Source organism: Euleptes europaea, chromosome 10 (assembly GCF_029931775.1).
Source record: "Euleptes europaea isolate rEulEur1 chromosome 10, rEulEur1.hap1, whole genome shotgun sequence".
Lineage (NCBI taxonomy): Eukaryota > Metazoa > Chordata > Lepidosauria > Squamata > Sphaerodactylidae > Euleptes > Euleptes europaea.
The window spans coordinates 45,277,535-45,302,240 of record NC_079321.1 but is presented as its reverse complement, the minus strand read 5'-3'; the positions used below and the strand labels follow the sequence as shown (position 1 = coordinate 45,302,240).

Here is a 24,706-nt window from a genome sequence, read left to right as displayed (position 1 = left end):
GAAGCAGAGAGTAGGAATCAATGGTCAGTTCTCACAATGGAGGGATGTGAGCAGTGGAGTCCCTCAGGGATTTGTGTTGGGACCAGTGCTTTTTAACCTGTTCATCAATTACTTGGAGTTGGGGGTGAACGGCCAGGTGGCCAAGTTTTCAGAAGACACCAAATTATTTAGGGTGGTTAAAACAAAATTGGACTGTGAAGAGCTCTGAAAGAATTTCTGCAAACTGGAAGAATGGGCATTAAAATGGCAAATGAGATTCAGTGTGACCAAGTGTAAAATGATGCATTTTGGGGCAAAAAATCCCAACTTCACATACACACTGATGGGATCTGTGCTGGCAGTGACAGACCAAGAAAAATATCTTGGGGTGGTAGTGGATAGCTCGATGAAGATATCAGCTCAGTGTGTGGCCGCTGAGAAAAAGTCAAATTCCAGGCTGGCCATAATTAGACGAGGAATAGAGAATAAAACTGTTGCTATCATACTGCCCTTGTACAAATCTATGATGAGACCACACTTGGAATACTGTGTACAGTTCTGGTCACCACACCTAAAAAAGGATATTGAAGAGCTTGAGAAGGTGTAGAAAAGAGCAACCAAAACTATGAGGAGCAGTTAAAACACTTAAGGCTGTTCAGCTTGGAAAGAAGGCAGTTACAGGGAGACATGAGAGATCTATACAATTATGCATAGTATGGAGAGAGTGGACAGGGAGAAGGTTTTCCCCTCATAATACTAGGATGCAGGGTCATCTGCTGAAGTTGGGGGGTGACCGATTCAAAGCAAATAAAAGGAAGTATTTCTTCACACAACGCATAGTCAAATTGTGGAACTCCCTGCCCCAGGATGTAGTAGTGATGGCTGCCAACTTGGACAGTTTTATGAGGGGAGTGGTCATGTTCATGGAGGAGAGGGCTATTCATGGCTGCTAGTAAAAATGGATACTAGTCATGATGCATACCTATTCTCTCCAGGATCAGAGGAGCCTGCCTATTATTTTAGGTGTTTTGGAACAGATGCAGTATAATCCTGTTGCAGTTGTCTTGTTTGTGGGCTTTCTAGAGGCACCTGGTTGGCCACTGTGTAAACAGACTGCTGGACTTGATGAACCTTGGTCTGATCCAGCATGGCCTTTCTTAAGTTCTTATGTACTGACATTCTGAAGTGTAATGATGTCATGGTTCTTGTAACAGTATATGCAACCCAAAAACCTATCCCACCAGCAAAACACCTTTGGTACTTGTTTGTTGTGCCAAAATAAAGTTAATGATATGTCCACAGTATCTGAATTCTTTTTTAAAATCTTCAGTGTTCATGAAATGATGTTGTGTCTTCCTTTGTTTAGAATAATATGACCATCGATGAACAGTCTACAAATGTGACATTTGTGCTTAAAGTTTGCGATGTGAATGCCCCTGAAGGTAAGACAGCATCGTTCTCTTCCAATTCTGTGATGTTAAAGAACAACTGTCAAATACATAATCTGAAAGTTTAGGTCTGTCTCAGAATCAACCAGTTTGAAAAGCCATTAAGAGTACCTCTGTCCTGTTTGGCCACATTAAACGTGCATGTTGCCTGTCCTGCAGAATGTCCCTTCCCAAACCTGTCACTAAATCCTCATCACATTCCCATGGATTTGCCTTTTCCCCACACATCAATAGAAAGACTTTTTAAAAATTTTCTGCAGTTTTTAATTGATTTCCTCATATCACCTTGCAGGTAGCATTGTTTTGCTTGTCTTGTAGCACATGCAATTCCTAACCTTAATAGAAAATGCTAACATATTCTAGGTTGCAATTTGATAAAAGGTCATGTGTAAACAAATCTGCAAAATTATGCATCTAAAGCTGCAGTCCTAAGAATGCATAGTTTAGATTAATGGGAAAACTTTTAAATACATGTGTCAGGGCTGGTTAAGTGAAAGTAGCATGCATATCTTATCTGTGTGTCTTGAAATAGAAATGAGCATTGGCAGTTACTTGATAATTTGATACAACTACATCTTCAATTTTGCCCCCATCTTTTTAGAGGGGATACTGTGGTACTAAGATGTAGTCCTTAATTCTGTATCTGACCTGCAAATCTTGTAATAAATTGTTTGCTGTAAAACTATAATCTTTTTTCTGAAACATTTTCATTATGCTCAGCTATAGTATATTTTAGCAATCACTCTGCAGCCATTACCTGTTCTATAGACACAAGCGTATGTTGACCCACTTGGCTATAATAGTAGCAGAACTATACTGGAAATAAAAGTATTTCTGATGTTCTTGCTCTTGAGGTCAATTTCCCCCCCCCCCCCCGTAAAGTTAGGAGAGGAAAGCCTGAATGAGAGATGTTGTTATGGAAACTAAGCATCTAAAAATAACTTCTATATTGCTAGAATGTTATGTTTAATATAGAATGCTGTTCATACAGACCTTAGTATTTTGTTTGAAGGGCACAGGTGTTTCCTTTTTTTAAAAGGGCCTATGTTAAGGCATATTTTTAGTATTAACCACTACATTTAATTTTTAATTTTTCTTCTACCGAAGATGTGGAGGAACTACATTTACTGCTTATGTACCAGCAATATACCTGTAGTTCAGAACAGATGCCTCAGGCCATGATAAAATAACTGACCCAAATCAAGCAGCATAGTAGACATGAGGCAATAGAGCAAATGAGGTTGTCACCTGAGGCAAAATAGAACGCACATCTATCTGTGTAAGTAATCTAAGATGATGAACTTTAATGCTTAAAGCTTCCTCTAGAAAGGTTAATTGTACCCACTAGTATGCATTAAACATATTCCTAAGGTCCACTTTGTATAAGACAAAGCATGAAGAATGCTATTCTGGCTTCTCGTGACTATTTCACTGTGCCTACATGCTCTGAGATGTAACAGTTGCTGAAGGAAAACTGTAACATTTAAGGCAGATCTAAAATTCCTACCGGAGTAGTCCCTTATGGCCCATGAAAACGAAACGGTAGTCTTGAGAATGTATTTCCCTCTAAAATTAAGTTGAAGCTGAATATGCTTTTTGAAAAGCATTAATACTAATAGTAAAGTAATGAGGACCAGACTGTACTTTCGGCTCCTTGGCCAGTTCTACCTGTTACTAAAGAAGCTGCAGTCTACTTTTAATCTGTTGTTCCACTACTTTCCATCATTTGCTGTGAAGCTTTCTGTCTGCACCCTTAAGCATTTGAATAGTTCAAAGACCTGACCATTTTGAATTCCTACCCCGGCTACCAATGGTAGACCATGTTTTAACATATAATAACTTGTGATTCCACTAGGGGAAAGGTGTATTTAGTTTCACACTCCTGCATTTAGAAATTATTTTTAAAGTCTTTGCTAACTGATGAGTTGGAGAGATCTTTCCCCCTTTTGTCAGTTCAGAATTCAAGGGAAGGATATTCAGCTCTTTGCAACTAGACCATTCCTCGCAAGCCCCTAACTACAGAGTACCAAGGGAGGCAGTGTCCTAAGAAAGCCATTCTAATCTTGCAGATTGATGGTAAATGTTAACTAAGCCCACAGGTGTCATGTTTCTTTCCTAAAACAGTGCTTGCATGCTACTGGTTACTGTCCCATCTACTGGGCTGGCTCACTTGGCATCCCCCAATAAATGAACCTTTTTCTATTTTCATTCATTTTCTCAAGAAATCTCTACCTGCAGATTGCAAAGCCTCTTCATTACTGGTGTTCAAGAGGTCCTGTAAAGTGGCTGTATTTCAAAGAGCTGTTGTAATTGTTGGTGTTCTTTGGTGTCAGGTGGATGATTTTGATCCTCTCTGTTCTGATGGGACAGTTTCTGTGTAACGTGCGCTTTGGTAACTGGTTTGAGCTGTTTTAAGGATACTGTTGTCAGCCACCTTGGATAGATGTTGGAAAGGAGAGGGTAACACTTTTAAATATGAAAATCCCAGGATACCAGACTGATTTTAGTGATGATGCTGAATTTCAAACGTTGAGGTGAGTGCTTGGCACCTCCCTTCCCCCAGTCAGAAAAACCGGAGTCTTTTTCAAGCTGAGCCCACACCCTCTCCAGAGTTCAGGTCCAGCTTAGGTTGGCCTAAGCCTAGCCAATCGCCATCTCTGTGGCAAGGCCATGCAGACATTATCACAAGCTAAGTTTGGGGGGTAGGGGATAATGGTGGAAGGTGAAAGGGGGTACATTTCCCGGCCAGATTACAATCCCAGTGACAACTTTTGGAGTGCCCTTAGTTCAGAAACAGGCAAGTTTTAAAGCAGCTTAACTTTGGCCCTGTTTACCTGTAGCCCACTTTGACTTGCCCTGACCTGGATAGCTCGATCTCATCAGATCTCAGAAGCTTAGCAGGGTTGGCCTTTGTTAGCATTTGGATGGGAAACCACCAAGGAATACCTGGGTCACTATGCAGAGGAAGACAATGGCAAACCACCTCCGTTAATCTCTTTCATTGAAAACCCTATGGGGGTCTCTATTAATCAACTGCAACTTGACAGCAAAAAACCGCAAACAAGACCTTGACTTGTATAATGTCAGCTAGTTCTGAAAAGAGTATGGGAAATCCATGCTATCATTGATTCTATCATCTGGAGAGAAGGAAAGAGAGAGCTGGTAATGCTAAACAGTGCTGCATCTCCCAAGAACCTTTACCAAGATCTGATGCTCTGGCATATTTTTTTCTTGAGGGTCTCCAGACTCCAGGGTCTGTTTAGGCTGTCAGGCCTCCCATTGCAAAAGTCAGTGGTCAATTTAAAACTGCTCCTTGGTAAAGTACTTTAAAATAATTAGAAGCCCAACGTGGTATGTAAATATACTACTGAGCCACAAGACGTCTACTCACTTGTACCCATTCTTCTTACTTCACTTGTGGCAAGTACTGTGGATATTTGCTGATCATTTATTTGTATTTTTCTGTAGGCGGGAACCTCAAGGAAGGTTACAGTATACGCTGTCCTTCTACTTTATCAATCTCTCTCCCATTTCACATTCACAGCAACCACATGAGAGGTAGGATAGGCAGAGGGGGACTGGCCCACTGTCAACTACTGAGCTTCATGGCAGAGTAGGAACTTTAACTAAGACTGGGGTGACCCAGACTGAATACTCTAACCACTATACATTCTGACTCCAGTAATATGGCAGGCTTGTGGTTAAGCAGCTCTTCCACATCATACTGTATTCCTTGTTAATATGAAGGTGCTGTGTCCCACTCCCCAACACAGGTTTTGCCTTTTCTTTTCTTAGAGGCAATGATATCAACCATTCTCCATTAGCAGTGGTTTAGTTGGACATATGTGAAGTAGTTAGTTTACCGCATCCCCTCAATCTAAAGGGCCAACTGTGCTTAAAACTGGCCAGGTTAAGAGCTTTGGTGATGGATCATAGGATCAAACCCATAACATTTCAGCGAGAAAACTGTTTGAAATAGGTACATGGTGTTGCAGATTTCTATCAAGTTAATGGTACAAAAGATAACTCTGTACTAAAAAGAGCAAGCCATTTCTGCAAGAGAAAGAAGGATCGGCTGGCTACCAGTTGCTGGCTAAAAATATTTATCCAGTATGGTCTAAAGTTAATAAGCTGCTTTCACAGCACAGATAGTAAAAACAAGTAGTGTTCCTCATAAGCATGTCTGGATTTAATGCATGCCTAGGGTTGGCATGCTGATCAATTGAATATGTTAGTGGTTGACCACCTTTTATATTCAGTGCCACTGTGTAGGAGATCACTTGGCTTTTTAAATTTCATTACAGTGACTGGCAGAATGGCCCCACCACCCTGTGAGCAACTGCTGTCTGTTCCTCTAAGATTTATAGATACCCAGTGAGTGTTCTGAGTCTCCAGCCAGCAATATGCTGCTCTCCAAGTCTGCCGAACCCTTGGAGGGATTTCTTCTCCCAACTGGCCATTTTAGGAATTGCCCCTGAGTGGGTCAAAACTCCCAGCTTCCCTTCCTGCATTTCCATTCTAAGGCCTCACCTTGTGACTGCATCTAGTACAACCCAGTGACTGGTTACCGCAAGGATGGCTTACCACACTTATTCCCTCCAGGAAATTAGCAGTTATCCAACTGACCTCCTCTCACAGCGCCTGTTTTAATCAGTGTGTTCAAACGGTGGAGGTCTGTGTGGTTCAGTCAGCAACTGCTCTCATTCAACGTAGTAAACAGTTCATTAAAAGTACAATTTCTACACACATACTCTCTCACAGCAATGGATTAAGCAAGGAATACAAAAGAAAGATGTAAACATACAATTCTGCTGTCCCTTATTCTGTACATGCCCTATCTGATTTTATTCTAAGGCTGGCCTTTTGACCTTAGAAGTTACAGTGTTCCAAAAGAGCTAGATTTGCGTTCAGTAGCACCCATTAGCATTCTAAAAGCTTCCATATCCTTGATATCTCTGTTTAGGCAGCCTTTCATGTGCTCCATGTGGCAATGGCAGCCATGAAGATGGAGCTCAAGTGTGAGAGCTCCTTCCTCCAGAATGGACCTTGCAAAATGGGGCCTCTCCTTCCATGCTAAGGGATTTTATCTCCTCTGTTTGCCTACTTCTTGTGGTCAAAGAATCATTGCTTGTACTCCCCAGGATGAAACATTCTAGTTCCCAACAATGTGTGTTTCTTCTAGGCGTCAGATTCCCAGTTGAAGTGTGAGCTGTCCATTTCATTGTCTCTGGCCAGGAAGGGTATTAGCATTTCCAAAGCTTTGATGGTTGGTATTTGCGGAGCCTTGGGAGTAATTGATTTCCGCCTTCCTGCCTGTCTGCAGCTAGGAGGGAGAAAAACTTTTTTAAACTCAAGGTTTCATCAATCCTAAACCTCCAAATAAAATGTGTTTCTCTACAGTGACCTTTGATAACAAGGGCCTACTTGTCTCCAAGCTATTCAGCAGGCAGGATACAGTTCTAGCACAGTAAAATTCCTCTTTTTAGCCACTTGCTATGTTTGTTATGTGCTGTTAGGTCACTTCCAACTTATGACGACCCTATGAATTAATGACCTCCAAAGCATCCTGTTAACAGCCTTGTTCAGATCTTGTAAACTGAAAGCCATGACTTTCTATATTGAGTCAATCCCTCTCATGTTGGGTCTTCCTCTTTTCTGCTGCCTTCTACTTTTCCTAGCATTATTATCTTTGCCAGTGAGACTTCATGAAAAGTCTTGTCTTCTCATGATGTGACCAATGTACAGTTGCCGTAGTTCATCCATTTTAATTTCTAGGAAGAATTTGCTGGAGGCATTTCCAGACAACTGCTTAGTAACAAACGTTTTTAAAAGTAGTTGTGTTCACTACTTCCTTTATTTCTCTCTTGATTTTTTCTCCTCGTTATAGGATGCCCCTGGTCTTTCAGGATAAAAGCCAAATCAAATTGTTCAGAGAATGTCCACACTTATAGAAACCTAGCATTGATGACAGTTATAACAGTTTTTAAAGGTTAATTTCATTTTTTCACAAGAACAGGACTGATTTGTTTTGTAATTAGCGGAATCAAACCTATCTAACATTAAAGTTTCCTTCTTTGTTCAACTGAATTGAACAATTTTGAGCCAGCAGCCTTTGGAAAAAATGGTTTTTAAATGAATTAAGTACTTTAAAAATAGTTGATCGATGCATGGTTGATCAGACATCCAGTATGATGTCAGACACCCCATATGACTACGGGGGAGGGGAGAACCATCTTCTGTAGTTTTTGTACAGAGTTAAACTTGGCTTTGTGTGTCTCGTACTACATGCACTCTTAAGTGCAATCCTCTGCAGAACTCTCCAGTCTAACTAAGCTCCCTGAAATCAATAGGCTTAGACTGAAGTTAACTCTGCACTAGATTGTAGTGCTTGTTTTATAGGGTGTGAAGCACACCTTGTTCTGTTTTGTTATATGGCCATTTGAGGCAGTCCGTCAGTTCTTCAGTGTCAAAAGATTAGGTAGTGTATTTGTTACATTTTTAGTATTTTGAATGCTCATTCAAGACTTTCTAGATGTAGTGACATGAACTGTATCGCTTTATTGCATTATGTCTGACGAATGCTGTTGCCTTCTGCAAAAGAACCTAAGATGCTGTAATTGTAGCGATGAGGTGTTGTCATGTTTCATTAGAACATTTCTTGAAGGTCATGCAGGTCCAAAATAACCTGCGATAATTTGTTTAGTCAGTTGACTGTAGAGAGCCATCTGTGGGTCTTTTAGTTGCTCTTTAATTCAGGTGAGCAGCTGGAGGGGTTGCAGATGGTGCTAGAAAATGTGCTGTCCCGATCTACTGATAAAATGTTTTATTTCCTCTCTTAACATAGGGTGGATGAGTCATAAGGTAATCAGTTTTACAGCCAAGTTAGAGCTAAACCTATAGTTTGCCATGTTGTTTTCCTTTCTTTCCTTATCTCTGTAATGTAGCTGAACCAGTTTAAGTCTTTAGCACAACTGAGCCTTGATACTTCTGGGGCATAAGTTATCCAGACCTTAATTTTTCTGCTTGGAGTACATAAATAACTGCAAAACCTTTATCAAAGGGAAAGTGTGGTGTTTTGAATGATGCCAGAGAAATTCCATGTTTGATAAGGGGGCAGTCAACTGTAACTATCCTGGGAAAAAATGGATAATGAGGCCCGAGGGTAGTTGGGTGAGGAGCCCAGCATATCCGCAGAATTAGCCTGGTCATCCACAGCAAAACTGCGCATCTCCCTCTTTTCATTGAGGGAAGGCAAATGACAGCACAAGGCCAGATGCCACAACAGCTGGTTGTAAGGTACCCCAAAATTACTTGATATGAAGTTGTCACTGAAGGGGACTTTATTCAAACGAATCTCAATGAGCAGCTGCTCATCCTGTACTGTGTGGCATTCCCGAGGAAAGAGACTGCTGAACTGTTTGGGTTGATCCAGTCTATTCTGCACACCTAATTGGGGCTTTGAATTAGACCTAATTGGGATAGATGCCCTGATACTTTCTGTAGTGATTGCCACAATAAATCATTCCTGTACTATTTCTTGAATAGCAAGTTAGGTGTAACACTGGAAAGGTTGGAACTATTTAGACTAATATAGGATATGTGAGATAGCATTCATCTTGCAGTCTAAGACTTATCTTAGCAGAGAAACATGAATTGTACTGAAATCTTCCTTCTGGATTATGCCATCAGTTAACAGACCTCTCTGGCATTTCAATGTTTCAAAAGGAGAAAAACATTTGACTTGCAGAGTTTTTTCAAAATACCTGAACCATCCATGATTACTAAAATGCAGAGGTTTAGATGGAAATTATGTAGCCATTTCCTAATTGGCTCCTATATAAGAGCTTGCTGTCTTTCAGGATGGTTTTGCAAGTGACTCCTAAGAGCAGTTTTTAATACCAGTGTAAATTTTGATTTCAAAATGTCTCTGCAGAGCATTCAGTATCACTTATGAAAATGTCCCTAGCAGAGCTCTTTGGAGATTGATTCCCTCTAACTTCAAAGGAAGCATTGTGTCTGATTCACTCCCTTGGGATATCTTCTCTGCTTATTTAGATATTTATTTAAAACATTTTATGCCACCTTTCTTCCCAATCAGGGTCCACAAGGTGGCAAACCAAAAAACATTAAAATATGAAAACATTTAAATAATTAAAATAGTTAAAATCATAATGTTCAGTGTAGACACACTTCAGAACCTTTCAGTCTCTTCATCCAAACTTTGGCTAGAATTTTCTGCCACCTTCTCTAGATTTTTGGCGAGGTACTTGGCCTGATCTGATAGGCAAAGGCTTGGCTCCAGTGAACTGTGAAAAGAACTTCATGAGAGATTCTTTTCTGCATACCAAAAATGTTACTCCTGAGGTTGGGGACCTTTCAGGAGTAGGGTGCAGTACAGGGGGATGTAGCTGAAAGGGAAATCTGCAGACATTATCCCCTTCCTGCTTGCATGCTCTTTACCATGGGTAGAGTGCTAGCTTGTTCAAGATTGTGTAGCTGATTCTTCTTGCTGAAGGCTCCCCATGTTGCATCCCGCTTTGTTCCCTGATCCTCTGAACAGCTTGGATATAACAGGGAGAAAGGGGAAAGGTCTGTCCCACCAGGTCATTTTCAATCACTGTCCAATGGTTCCGATGCATAGAAACCCCCCCCCCCAAGCCTTTCTGAAGTTTCTGATTTTGCACCAATATTCTTGAGAAATCTGCCACAATCTTTTACACACACAACTATTCAGGCTTTTGTCATACATACATCCTGTAACGATTTGATTGAACAATTGTGAATTGTTAAACAATTGTGAATATTGAATCTACTCTGGGAGGGAGGAATTGTGGAAATCTAAATAACAAAGTATGCCATAGAATATCTGCTCGGTGATGAATTTAGGTTTTCCAGAATATGATGCTTTGCTATTGAAGATGTTCTGCATTCCCATGACAACCGATCCAGACATCTTACTGCTCTTTGCTTTCACATTGCTTAGTAGAATTCAGGACAAATCATCAAGCTGACTTCGTTGTTGCATGATTGGTGGGGGTGATAATAGGTTGCAGTGCCATTGCTTAATGTGACAGTGTGCAGCTCAGAATTCAAAGTTTCAGCAGGAATAAATACTTGGAACAGCAAACAGCTGTCACTCAAGGCACTCTGTGATATAGCAGTCTGTTGCCCAGAGACTGGTTTAAAGCCCCTGTAAAGCATCAAAGAAAATAATAGCTGAGGAAGCATACACTATGGCTGTCAAGCTAGAAGTTTGAAAGATAATTGAGGACATAAAAGAGCCCTGCTGGATCAGACCAGTGGGTCAATCTAGTCCAGCATCCTTTCTGGTGCTGCTGCAGTCGTCTTGTTTGTGGCTTCCTAGGGGCACCTGGTTGGCCACTGTGTGAACAGACTGCTGGACTTGATGGGCCTTGGTCTGATCCAGCAGGGCCCTTCTTATGTTCTCATGTTCCTCGCACAGTGGCCAACCAGTTACCCTGGAGGGCAAACAACAGGGTGTAGAGGCCTTCCCCTGATGTTGCCTCCTGGCACTGATATTTAGAGCTTTATTTCCTCTGGATGTGGAAGCTCCCTTTATGGCTAGGAGCCACTGATAGACTCTTCCCTGAATTTGTCTAATTCCCTTTTAATGCCATCTGTGCTATTGGCTGTGATTAACTCTTACATCCGCTGGCAGTGAATTCCACAACTTGATTACCTGTTGTGAAAAAGTCCTTCCTTTTTTCTGTACTGAATCTGTTGCCCATCAACTTCATTGGTTGCCTTGAGTTCTAGTGTTATGGGAGAGGGAGAAAAAATTATGTCTACTTTTTCTACCTCATGCATAATGTTATAAACCTTCTATCATGACACTGCTTCAGCTCCCTCACCAGCCATGCTGCTGCGATCCATTGCAGGAGTGGTTCAGTTTATCCTGCACTTCCCTGATAACTCCCCTGACGAACTGCCTGACTAGACTCCCTGCTTGCAGAAGCAAAAAAGGCTTAACAGATATAGGATGTGCAGACTTCTCAGCTTCTTTACAGGGCCCCCAGGCCTGACCCCCAGGTAAGAGCCGCAGGGCAAGAGCCCCTGAGCTCTTGCCCTTTGGCTCATGCCTCTAGCAAGGAAGAGCCTTACACAGTTCAAGGCTTTACCCAGCAGAAGGCGGGGCCAGCAATCAGCCCCAGGCAAAGCTGACCCTCCCCAATCAACAACAATCTGCTTCCCCAATCAGCTGCAATCACCTTCCACAATTAGGTTCAATCAGTTTCAACCCAGGCAAAAGAGACAAACAGAAGCAATACTTATTCAAACAGTCACCAGTCTACAGCAGGCTATACTCACCCACACACCCTCAAACAATGTCCTCCCACACAGTAATCACAGCTAATTCTCCCCAGCAGTTAAAGAGAAGGGGAAAAAAGACTCCAGTAGCTCTCTTTCTCCCTCTTTTCAGAGCCCAGCTGACTGTTTCTCTGTCACTTCCCCATCTTTTATAAGTAATCCTTTGGTCTTCTGTGCAGTCCCACATTCGGACTGCGCAGGCCTGCCAGAAAGGATTCTTTTAGCTTCTGAGTGCTAGATATGGGGAGCCAACTCCACCGCACATGCGGTGGAGTTTGGTTGGTGGTTTGTTGTACTTGATCTCAGAGATGCTTGTTTCCATGTTTCAGTCTACCCTGACAATCGGAAATATCTTAGTCGGATGGGCAGTTGTACCAATACTCTGTTCTGCCCTTTGAACTTTCCACTGCACCCTGGGTTTTCACTAAGTACATGGCTGTAGTGGTGGCCTACCTACATACTAAGGGTTGTACAATTTTTCGCTATCTGGATGACTGGCTCATCACCGCTCCATCTCAGAAAGAACTGGTAGCCCAAAGGGACTTGATACTGACAGTGGTTCTAAAGTTAGGATCTTGGTGAATTTTAAGAAGTCAGACAGTACAGTTTGTTGGGGTCCTGCTAGACATTTCACTGGGTAAAGTGTTTCTGCCTATCAAGCACCAAAAGGCTATCAAGGGCTTGGTGCAGGTCTGCCCGCTCTTATATATTTGAAGAAATGTTTATTACAAATTCACTTTCTTTTCTTTTTGGCTCACCTTATTGTAAAAGTTACCAGTTCAGTAGCATCTCTCCTCTTAGGGTCCTGCTCAGGCACCCACCTGTGAATGTTGTGGCAAATTGGAATTTGAAAGCTTCTGAAGCCAAGAAGCCTTCCGTTCTGTGTGAGGTGGGGAGGGGAGGGGACAGAACTTTTGTGAACAGCAGTAAGTTGCATGAACTCATGCCTGTTGCAAAAAAACAAACACACCTCTGTGTTGTCTGAAATAGACACAGCCTGTGCAAGTTTGAGCTGAAACTATCTTTGACATAATTTGGGAGCTAACCCCCAAAATAGGAGACTTCCAGGATATTTATTGGGACAGAAAGCATGCAGTGCTATAAACTTCACAATAAAAGATGTATTTAAATTTCACCTCCTAAAGAATTACTTAAAAATAGAAACAAATGTACATTCCTTTTATTTTAATAGATATTTTTTTAATTTCAGTCATCTGTAAATAAAATACTAACTTGTCTTGGAGGACTAAGAAAGTAGAACCAGTGAAGTCAGTTGGCTCTACTTGATGGTACCCTCCCAAACTAAATGGCAGAAGAGCAAGGTCTGGCCGTAAGGTACGGCTTGGTGTTACTACGGTCTGCCTACAGTGTTCAATTAAAGATTCTGAACTATATTCCTGGTAAAAGGAATAAATTCAGTATTTAAATAAAATGCAAACTTCAGACATAAAATTGCTGGATCGAATAACTTGAAAAATGTAAGTGAAATAAATGTAGAACTATTCAAACAGAAATGCTATGTTTTTATATATAGTAGTTACAAGTTGAGCATCCCTTATCCAAAATGCTCGGGATGAGAATTTTGGATTTTTTTGGATTTTGGAATATTTGCATATACATAATGAAATATTTTAGGGATTGGTCCCAAGTCTAAACACAGAATTCATTTATGTTTTATATACACCTTATATACATAGCCTGAAGGTAATCTTATACAATACCTTTAGTAATTTTTGTGCATGAAACAAAGTTTGTGTGCATTAAACCATCAGAAAGCAAAGGTGTCACTATCTCAGCCACCCATGTGGACAATCTGTGGTTGTTTGGCATCACCAACATTCCTGAGTCTGAATTTGTGCTACTGAAAAACAGTTTTCCCTTGGGGACACTGAATAAATTGTCTGTTGTGGTCCTGTGTTTTGACTGTGACCCATCATATGAGGTCAGGTGGTGTCATGTTGGCACTCAAAAAACTTCGCATTTTTTTGAATGTAAATGTCTCGACCCCGCTCTGGCTCACTACACAGCCCTGCCTATACTAAACTAAGGGACTCTTTACAAACCTCGACCATGGAAAAAAAGTTACAGGATATGCTAACTAAACAAACTGAGGCAACAAATAAACAGTTTGAACAGATGTCTACACAGATGGCACAGTTGACTTCTATGATGACAAATCTTGGTCAAGCATCCCAAGCTATTAATCAGAAGTTGGATGTGGTCACTGGAGACTTGAAAGAAGTAAAAACTCAAATGACTGTTATGAAGACAGATATGCAAGCGATGGATGTATCAATTAAGAAAGTGATGGATGAGCACAAGGACACAAAGAAAAAATTAACAAGCCAAGAAAAACAGATTGAAACAATACAAACTGACCAGATGGCGGCAAAAAATCAAATGGCAATGATGGAGATGAGAGTGAGAGAGACCAATCTTCGTATACGCAACTTTCCAGATATGATGGGAGACAATAAAGAAACTGCAATACCAAACTTGGCCTACTTATTTCAGATAGATGAACAAGAATTAAAACAAGCCATTAATAGAATATATAGGATACCATTACCTGCTAGAATGAGAAGATCTAAGCCAAGAGATTTGATGATAGTGTTTTATGACACCAGAGTTAAAGATAAGATTATGAAGATTCATTATGAAAATCCAGTGTCAGCAGGAGACTCCTCTCTTATACTACTGAAGGATATTCCAAGGCATCTACTCTCACAGAGGAATAACTACAAAGACTTTGTGTCTACACTGAAAGCTAATGGTATCAAATACCGTTGGATTATGCCACAAGGTTTGGCTTTCACCTACAAGGAAGTGAAAACGACAATTCTATCTCAAGCAGATGTGGGGAAATTTCTGAGAAAATATAAGATGGACCTTAAAGAATTACCTGGAGAGAAGGAGGAAGAAGAAGAGGAAGAAGAAGAGGTACAGGGTGCAGAAGGAGGTACCAAATTATAGACTTTTTATTTTGCTAAAAAATACTACATTATGGCAAAAGCAATTTCTTGGAATGTAAATGGACTGAATGAGAAAACTAAAAGGGCTAGAATCTTCAAATATCTACAGAAATATAAATACTCCCTAATTTGTCTACAAGAGACCCATATAGCTTCAAAGCATAAAAAATACTTGGAGAAACAGGTGCTTGGACAAGCATTTATTGCTTCAGCCAAAACTAAAACAAAGGGAGTGGTAATCTATGCCCACCCCAATCTTTGTCCAGAATTAGTATATAAAGACAATGAAGGAAGAATTGTAATTATCAGAACTAAAATATTGGGACAAAGGACAATAGTGGTTGGAATTTATGCACCCAATGAAGGGAAAAAATCCTTCTACGAAAAATTACACGATTTGATAGCCCAGCACGCAAAAGACCAAATTTTATTGATGGGCGACTTCAATGGAATTATTCTCCCATCTCTGGACAAAAAATCAAAAGCAAAAGACATCAATGATGGATGCTTGCCTAAAACTTTCTTTACCATGGCTTCAGAATTAGAATTACAAGACATTTGGAGAACAATGAATACAACAGCTAAAGAATACACCTTTTATTCAGCAAGACATGATTCACACTCCAGAATCGATATGATATGGGCCAGTAAATCAATCTTCACGCAACTACGTAAAATTCATATCTTACCTAGAACTTTTTCTGATCATAATCCTGTTACTTTTGATTGGAACAATAAACAAGCATTTAGATGGCGAATGAATGATAAACTTTTAAAAGACAACAAGATACAAAAGGAATTACAGGCTTTAATGAAAGACTTTTTTGAAATTAACCTTAATGGGGAAACTTCTTTGAATACAGTTTGGGATGCATTCAAAGCTGTTCTGAGAAGTTTTATGATACAGAAACATTCGGCTTGGAAGAAGACTCAATTGCAATTTACAAACAATATACTTTGGAACTTACAAAATTTGGAGCAGAAATTGGTAACGGTAACACAGGAAGAGGAGAAAAGAGAAATTCAAATAAAGATTTCTGCATCTAAACACCAATTAAATTTGGTAATAATGGAGGAAATGAATAAAAATCTGAAACTTGCTAAACAAAAGTATTTTGAATATGCAAATAAACCAGGAAAATTTTTAGCAACACAACTGAAGGACTCATTTCAAAAGAAGATTATAACAAAAATCCAAACTGTTAAAGGACCAGTTTATTCAACTTCAGAAATTCAGAAAGAATTTGTTTCATTCTACTCTAAGTTATATCAGAAAGAAAATACTCCAAAACAGAAAATAGATAAATTTCTAAACTCAATACAGATGAAAGCCTTGTCAATGACCCAGAGAGAATGTATTGAAGCTCCAGTAACAAGGGAAGAAATACAAGAAGCAATACTGAGACAAAAAACGGATAAAACACCTGGACCAGATGGAATTACTGCACTTTTTTATAGAACATTTAGTGACAATTTAGTTGGATTTTTTGGCTCACTTTACAATGCAATTTTGGACGAGGGAACACCCCCGGAGACTTGGTCACATGCATTTATATCATTGATACCCAAAGAAGGAAGAGATCCAGAAAAAAACATCTAATTACAGACCTATATTGCTGTTAAATGTGGACTACAAAATTTTTGCTTCGGTTTTGGCATGTAGGATAAAACAATTTATTAAGGATCTTATACACGAGGACCAAGCAGGTTTTATACCAGGAAGGCAAATAAAAGACAATGTAAGAATTTTACTAGACTCACTGGAATATTATGACCAGAATATTCAACAAACTGCGGCTTATGTATTTTTGGATGCAGAAAAAGCCTTTGATATGGTCTCTTGGAACTTTTTGAAACGGATTTTGGATAAATTGAATTTTGGAGATCGTTTTCAGAAAGGTATATCGGCTATTTATACCTCCCAACAAGCTAAAATTTTGGTTAATGAATCAATGTCAGATAATTGCCAAATCACGAAAGGGACTAGACAGGGATGTCCCTTGTCTCCACTTTTATTTTTGTTGGTGTTGGAACCGCTATGTGTGAAACTAAGAAGTATGGAGGACATCCGCGGGTTAAGAATTAAAAAACATGAATTTAAGTTGAGAGCATTCGCGGATGACCTACTGCTAATTTTGGAAAATCCAACACAGTCAATGAATATACTTCAGGAGACTTTGGACGATTTTGGAAATGTATCAGGCTTTAAAGTGAATCAAGAAAAAACAAAGATAATATTTAAAAATTTATCGGAAACACAGCAACAGGAATTTATATCATATACTGGCTGGGAGAAAGCTAACAAAGTTAAATACCTGGGAATTTGGATTACTGCAAAGAATAAAGATCTGATAACCAACAATTACCTCAAGTTATGGGGTAAGATTAAAACTGATATGATTATATGGTCAAACAAAAAATTGTCACTAATGGGACGTATTTCAACGATCCAAATGAATGTCTTACCGAGGATGCTCTTCTTATTCCAAAATTTACCAATAATATCACAAACTAAATATTTTGAAACTTGGAGGAAAGACATTTCAAACTTCATCTGGCAAGGGAAAAAACCAAGGACTGCTTATAAATACTTGGTGGATCTAAAAACTAGAGGAGGTTTAGCACTGCCTAATTTTCAATTCTATGCTGAAGCGGCAGCTTTAGTATGGCTAAAAGACTGGATGAACTTGTCAAATATACGTTTGTTAGACTTGGAAGGTTATAATAACTTAAGTGGATGGCATGGTTATTTGTGGTATGATAAAATTAAATTACAAGCAACATTTCGTAATCATATAATCAGGTCCTCTTTACTTTGTATCTGGATGAGATATAAACACATTTTGGAACCAGAAACACCGATGTGGATATCGCCTCAAGAAATGCTAACTTTGCGCCCACTTAGACCAGACAAATTTATTACTTATCAAGATCTAATTAATTGGGAAGGAAAGAAATGCTCACTAAAAGACTTTCAACTTCTTAAGGATGATTTACAATGGCTCCAATACTACCAAATCAAATCAGTTTTTGTACAAGATGCAAAAAAAGGTTTTTCTAAAGAAAAATCTTCTTTTCAAAGGATTTTACTAGATAATAATACAAAACTGATTTCTAAAATGTATAATCTCCTTTTAACAATATATTGTGAGCAGGATACGATTAAACCAACTATGATCGATTGGGCTCAAAATGTGGGACATGATATTGTTTTAAATAAATGGGAAAGATTATGGTCCAAAGATCTAAAAGGAATAAAAGCACAGTCAGTGCGAGAAAACATCTATAAAATGATGTATAGATGGTATTTAACACCCAAGAAAATTGCAAAGATTTATAAAACGATGTCCCCTACTTGTTGGAAATGTAACAAAGAAATTGGTTCCTTTTATCACATGTGGTGGACCTGTGACAAAGCCAAAGACTTCTGGGACATGATCTATAATGAATTGAGATTAATACTACAAAAGAATATACCTAAAACACCAGAAATGATGCTACTGAGTATGATTCCAGACGACTTAGCAATACAAAGAACTTTTTTGATTTATGCCACAACAGCTGCGAGACTGCTTTATGCAGCGAAATGGAAAGGGCTAGAAACTCCTGAGAAAAAAGACTGGATTGTTAAAATGTTTGAAGTGGCAGAAATGGCAAAACTCACAGCTATTCTAAATGAAGAAAATGACGTTCGGTTTTTGGGGGAATGGGGGGCGTGGATGCATTATTGTGAATATGAGTTAAAAATGGGAAGAATGGAAGAATACTTTCTAATCTGATCCAGAGGATTATTTTTGATCTTTTTTATAATGATTAAGTATAAGTATATTTACTAACAGACTATGGTTTTTTTTTCTATATATGGTATTGATAGTTTATTAAGATTAGATTACCTACGACGGGATGAACTTTTTATTAAGAGGCAGATAGAGGTGAAGGGGAAGTCAAAAAACTTTTCCATTTTTCTTTTTTCTTTTTTTATTATATGATATGGAACTACAACAACTTTAAGTTAGAATTGAAATTTGATATTGTTATAGATGTTGTTCAATGTAATGGAAAACTTCTAGTATAAAACCTAATAAAATTTATATTAAAAAAAAACTTCGCATTTTGGATTTTTGGATAAGGGATACTCAACCTGTAGTATGGGTACTTATAGTTTTAAATAGAAAAATGATATGTTTGCTCTTGATCTTACCAAGAATATGCGGTAGCAGTAATTTAAGTTTCTTGTAAATCTGCAAGTAAATTTCCTATCAATAACTTTAGCTAGTTTTGCAGTCTTGTAAGGGAAAATAAATATGTTTTGAATAGTTGGAACCTTTTGAAAATTGTACCCACCCAATAAAATTAGGATTTATTTTACAATCTCACCTTAAGTGTCCTTTTCTTTCAGGCCAGTGCACTATTACTCGGACTTATCTTTTCCTTCACAAATTTTGGTTCTTCAGTGCTGCATATTACTTTGGCAACTGGGCTTTTATTGCAGTAAGTAATCTTATTTTGGCAGTTGTTATAATCCTGAACAGGGTGGTTTTAACATAATTGCAATTATCATATCATTTGCATCACTGCAAGTGCTGTCCCACTCTAAATCTGTTACTTCCATATTCATCACAAATAAAAAATAATGGATTATACTGATTTTAAATTCACAGGTCTTCTTAATTGGATTAATTGTGTCATGCTGCAAAGGAAAAAAATCAGTCATTGAAGGTGATGTGAATGAAGATGATTCAGATATAAGTGATGATGAACCTTCTCTCTATTATGGTTGACAGTCCTGAGTCCAGAAGGGTAACTTATGCCATTCAAAACTGTGAAAATGCCATTTTGGTTTGGACTTTCGATCTTCCCTTGAAAAAAAGATCATGTTTGCCAATGTTAAAGGGGACAATTGATGTAAAACGGGGTTGGAAGATGGATCTCTGAGGTCGTTATTGTATTATAGTTAAACTAATGTGTACATAAATAATCACAGCAGATTTTATAAAGGAATGATTAAAACTACTATTTTTGAGTATATGCTCTAATATTGGGATTTGTCATATAATTTAGTTGCTAACCAGGTTTTTTTAATTCCTTTATGCCTGGTTAACAATTTTGAAATGGTGCAGTGAATCTGAATTTTATTTAAAATGCCATTGCCTGTTGACATAGGAGTTAACATCTACAACGTACATTATCATAACTTTAATAAAGTTTAGCTCTCCAGAAATGTTGGATTGTTTGATTTCAGTTCTTAATTAAACTAAAAACATTGGGCCAGTTCAAAACCTCGTGATTTATGGTGAGATGGGGCCAGGTCTTGAGCTCGCATGCTTTCCCCATTCTCTAGCTGCCCGTAGATTCTAATTACTCTGGGAGATCTCTGCAAATCTCCCCGAGTCCTACCATATAGTATGCTTATATAGCCAGACTAGGGAGGCCTCACATTCAAACAAGGAGATTTCCTGGTGTAGCCATTGCACTTGGGGGGGGGGGGGAGGGGGCGTGGCCATCTGTAAACAGTACTGCTCTTCCCCAATGCATGGTGACATTAGCAGAGAGCAACGTGAGTGCTTCCTGTCCTATTTACCTTCTTGCTTAACAGCTTATCTCTGTCAACCAAGCAATATAAAAAAGCCACAACTTCATTCCACAATATAATTTGGGATCTTCCATGTTTTCAGTTTCTAAACAGACAATGTGTGTGTGGCAGTTCTGTTCTTGCATTTAAAAAAAAAAGTTCAGTATTAACCACCAATGTTAATAACTGTTGGATATTCTGTATTTCTCACCTTACTGTAACACATTTTGAAGTGATTTTTAAACTGTTAATCAGTATATTGCCATCTTGTTAAGTTATAGCTAAATACAAAGCACAAACAATTAAATCATTCATGGATGTCGTTTTGTCCAATTTTGTACAATAATCTTGTCTAAATACAACTTTGAAGCACTTTTGTAACCAAAAACCAATTATTTAATTCTCTGATCTTTGAAGTTTACTGATGGAATTAACTGCTGCTTCTTTAGGTAAAATCTACTGGTTAAACAAAATTAACACATGTGAATGACAATTTCTAGACTGCAGTTTTGTATACTGAATCCATGAATTTGGGGGTAATATTTAAGGCTGGCTGTTGCATCTCAATTTTATTTAATCTGCTCTGGTTTCTGGATTTCTGGTTTCTATTAGGAGTGATTAGTTTTTGTTTTCCCAAAAGAAAGAAGGGTGATGAAAAGCTGAGATTTGTTTAACTGGTGGGGGAAGCACAGGAAATCGGCTACCACTTTAATGTATCTTCTCGATATTCTTACTGCAGAATATTAAAATTTTCTAATTTTGCTACCTCATTGCCCTCATCTGATTTGCTCGTGTTGATTGCTTAAATCACTTTGCCACCAATGAAAAGCAGTTTGTTTGGTGGCCCTGACAATAACTGCTAGAGACCAACTGATATAGCTGTCACTGACTTCAAAAAATGAGCCTTCTTAAAGCTAATTGTTATGTCATGACTTGCAACTACATCAATGAGCATTTAAATAGGTTTTGTTCTGAAAGGCATGTATACAGACAGAGATCTGTACAAGCTCTCATATATCGACTAAACCATTCATTTCAGAAGAAAAACCTTATCTATGTATATGTTCCTTTTTAGTCTCTAGTCAAGAACACATTCCATGTAATACCTTTTATTAGTAGGACCAACCAAAATGGCACAAAACAGTGTGCAATCTTTCGAGTTCACTGGAATTATTCATCAGGCAGGAGATTACAAAAATGAAAAGGGAGTGGGAAAGGGGACATGAACTTGGGACCTGCTCGTGTCTGCATCCTGTGCTTAATGATGAACAGGCATACAGATTTAAAATGTACCCCTGACTTTCTGGGACTAAGAAATAATAGATGGTTTCTCTCCACTGAAACAATAAAGGTAAACAATAGTCTCTGTAGCTCTCTAATGCCGGGTGGAGGATGATGGCAAAGGATTCGCATTGTATCAATTTCATCAACGGTCTTAACTATAAAGAAATCACCGTTAATTGTGTTAATGAGTCTTTTAAATCAATTACTGGCAAGTGATGTTAGAGCTATTGGGACTATTGCTGGTCTTTGGTTCAACAGGGAGAAACCATTTGTTACTACTTCCAGAAAGCCAGGGGTGCAGTCTGATGAACTGTTCTGGTGAAGCTGAAAGCATGCTTGCTATTTTGTGTTCCTTGACTTAGTCTTAATAATAGGTGTTAATGTGGATAGGGTTTTTTTGGTTTTGAATTTTGCTTTCCAACTGACATGGCTGCCAACAACTTTTAGTATATGTCTGTTGAAACTAGGGAGAAGCATTTTCATGCATTCCACTATGCCGAGCGTTGTCATTTTGGGGTTTAATAAATTATGTAACTCCTGAACATACTGAATGCCATTATCCCTTTTCTGTGTTGGACATTCTTTTTCCTGGGCTGTTTTTTTTTCATTTTCTGTTTTGTGTAAAGCTTATTGGTTTATTCCTTCACTTTGCCACTGTGGAGATGGTTGGTTATTCAACTTAGAACCCAGTACATCTCAGGCTGCTGAGAATCACGGATTTCTTCAAGAGCAAGAACACTGTAAAAGACAGTGTGAAATTGGCATTAAAGTATGTTGTGCATTTGTTTCATTACCTTGTTGTTGGCTTCAGTATTTCTTTACTTTCATCGTGTCATGATGGCCAGGACTTTCAGTAGTAATTCCGTTGAGATGGTGTCTTGGGTTCCTTTCCCAGTAATAGAACATCTGAGCTCTGCCGTAGCCAGCATTTTGTGACTTTTAATGCCAGAATTTTGGAGATTATCTTTCAAATGATTTCCCTCCCCCCTTTCAAATACAGTTTTACAGCAGTAAAGTAAGCCATGGACATCTGCTGAAATGTAATCAAAGCGCAACTTGCTAGAAGCCTTAAAAGATTTCAGGCTTTATGCAAGCTGTGAATTTTGAGAAAGTTTCTGACCTAATAATAATTTTTCTCACAGTTGGAAGTGACTGAGTTACCCATATACAATCCTATCAGAAAGAGTAAGTGTGTGCTTTAGTAAAAGTTCATTCTCTAAAATGAACTTAAAATGTTTCATTCAGTTGACCCCATCATTGTAAAAACAGTGAGTGGGATCCAACGGAAAAACTCATGGGAGGAGTGGGCCAAGAGCTTTCTCTGCCTTCTTCCTCCCCAACCAGTCTGCTGCTTGTCTTGAAAATCTTCTTAGAAGATTGGGGGAGCCTTACAAATAAGATGCACAGAATCACAGGGTCCTGCGGCAACAAGCAAGAATCATGTACAGTTGCCCCTTCCTTCTGCAAAGTTTTCACATGAACACATGAAGCTGCCTTATACTGAATCAGACCTTTGGTCCATCAAAGTCAGTATTGTCTGTTCAGACCGGCAGTGGCTCTCCAGGGTCTCAGGTAGAGGTCTTTCACATCACCTACTTGCCTAGTCCCATTAACTGGAGATGCCGAGGATTGAAACGGACCTTCTGAACTCAAAGCAGAGGCTCTACCACTGAGCCACAGCCCAACCCACAGCTTTTCCACTGGGTCCAACACAACTGGTATAGACTTTTATCCCAAAGAGCTTACATAATAACTTGAAGATAAGCATGAGAGTGAAGTAGGACACTGAAACCATTTTCATCAGAGGTCAGAATTTAAATACTGTCTAGTTAAATACCAGTCATTGTTTTACAAGTCACTCTTGTTTTTTTTCTCTTTCACCAAGAACGATTTTTTAAACTTGCTCTCCTGTTATGTATGTAGGAAAAATAGTGTCAATCCTATCCCATTGTACTACACTGAGCAAAGTTGATTCATTTATTCAAGTATTTATATTTTATATATTTATATCCCACCTTCCATTTTGGCTCAACTTTCATGGCTTTCTCAAGTCTAAGGAGGCTTTCTCCAATTTACATGGTTCTTAAATTGGAAGATGATTACTTAGAGGGTGGTTGGATTCACCCCAATAAATCTTTGCACATCTCCTTTAAAGGCCAATTCATGTTTGGGTGGCAAGGAAAGGCAGGAAGTCATTGGCCACTATCCATATGTTGCTGTCCTACTGAAGTTCCCTGAGAAGCAAAATAGAGACTATGGGGAATCAACTTCCACACTGCTGCAGATAAGCAAAAATTATCCTAATGTCTTTACCTATCGTGGTCTGAGTTCATAAAGTTCTAGTGGTTATAGGCATATTGCATTTTTTATGACAACAGTTGTGACCAATATACAGATGTGGTTTGCAGACTTTGACTGGATTCTCAGATACTAAATTTATGGCGGGGGGAGTTATACATTTCTTATGGTTGCAGAAATGTGTTAAAGCGTTTTTTTAAAAGCTAAAGAAACAAGGAAGCAAGTGTAAGGCACAAGTTTGTGATCTTAATAATTTGTAAGTCTGTTACATGGAGGCTTTCAAGCGTTGACTCATGGCTGAGAGCAATTTTTAGAACAGGAGCAACACATCGTGCAACTGTGGCTGTTTGTTTGCTATATTGAGCAAGATGTTATGCAACTTTGGGGTATTCATATGCACTCAAGATACCGAAAGTAGCTGTAAAAGTTTGAGCTAACAATGTATTCCTGAGTTGAATGTTAGAACTATGATTTTGTAGGATGTGTTTTTATTTCTCTATCTACTGAAACATCTGTTGCATTTCGTATCTGCTAAGGCCTTTTCAGAAGGTTGGGTTAGATAGCTTCTAACCATGACATCTATTTACTGTAAATTCCAAACAGGTGTATCTACTCTATTCACAGAGTATATTTAACAACTGTTCTTTGATAAAATGTGTAGGATACTGATGCAAATAGTATGCAAATCCTAAAAAAAAAAATTGGAATGTGGGGGAAATCTTGCTAAGCAACTGCTGCAGGCAGTTTTCTATACCCAGTTCAATGAGTGCCCTCAAGGACTGCCTCCTACCATGAAGTCCAGGCCATTAGTTAAAATTCTCTTC

The 24,706-nt window shown here is 38.7% G+C and overlaps 1 protein-coding gene across 1 annotated transcript in view; it reads left to right on the top strand.

Moving 5' to 3' along the window:
• Window positions 1-19,786, top strand: part of LMBRD1 (LMBR1 domain containing 1) — an 81,303-nt gene extending 61,517 nt beyond the window's left edge. The window contains exons 14-16 of the mRNA XM_056856248.1: window positions 1,346-1,421; window positions 19,128-19,219; window positions 19,390-19,786. Coding sequence (XP_056712226.1) covers window positions 1,346-1,421; window positions 19,128-19,219; window positions 19,390-19,509 — 288 coding nt within the window. The 3' untranslated portion in view covers window positions 19,510-19,786. The remainder of the gene's footprint in view (window positions 1-1,345; window positions 1,422-19,127; window positions 19,220-19,389) is intronic.
• Window positions 19,787-24,706: the final 4,920 nt, after the last annotated feature.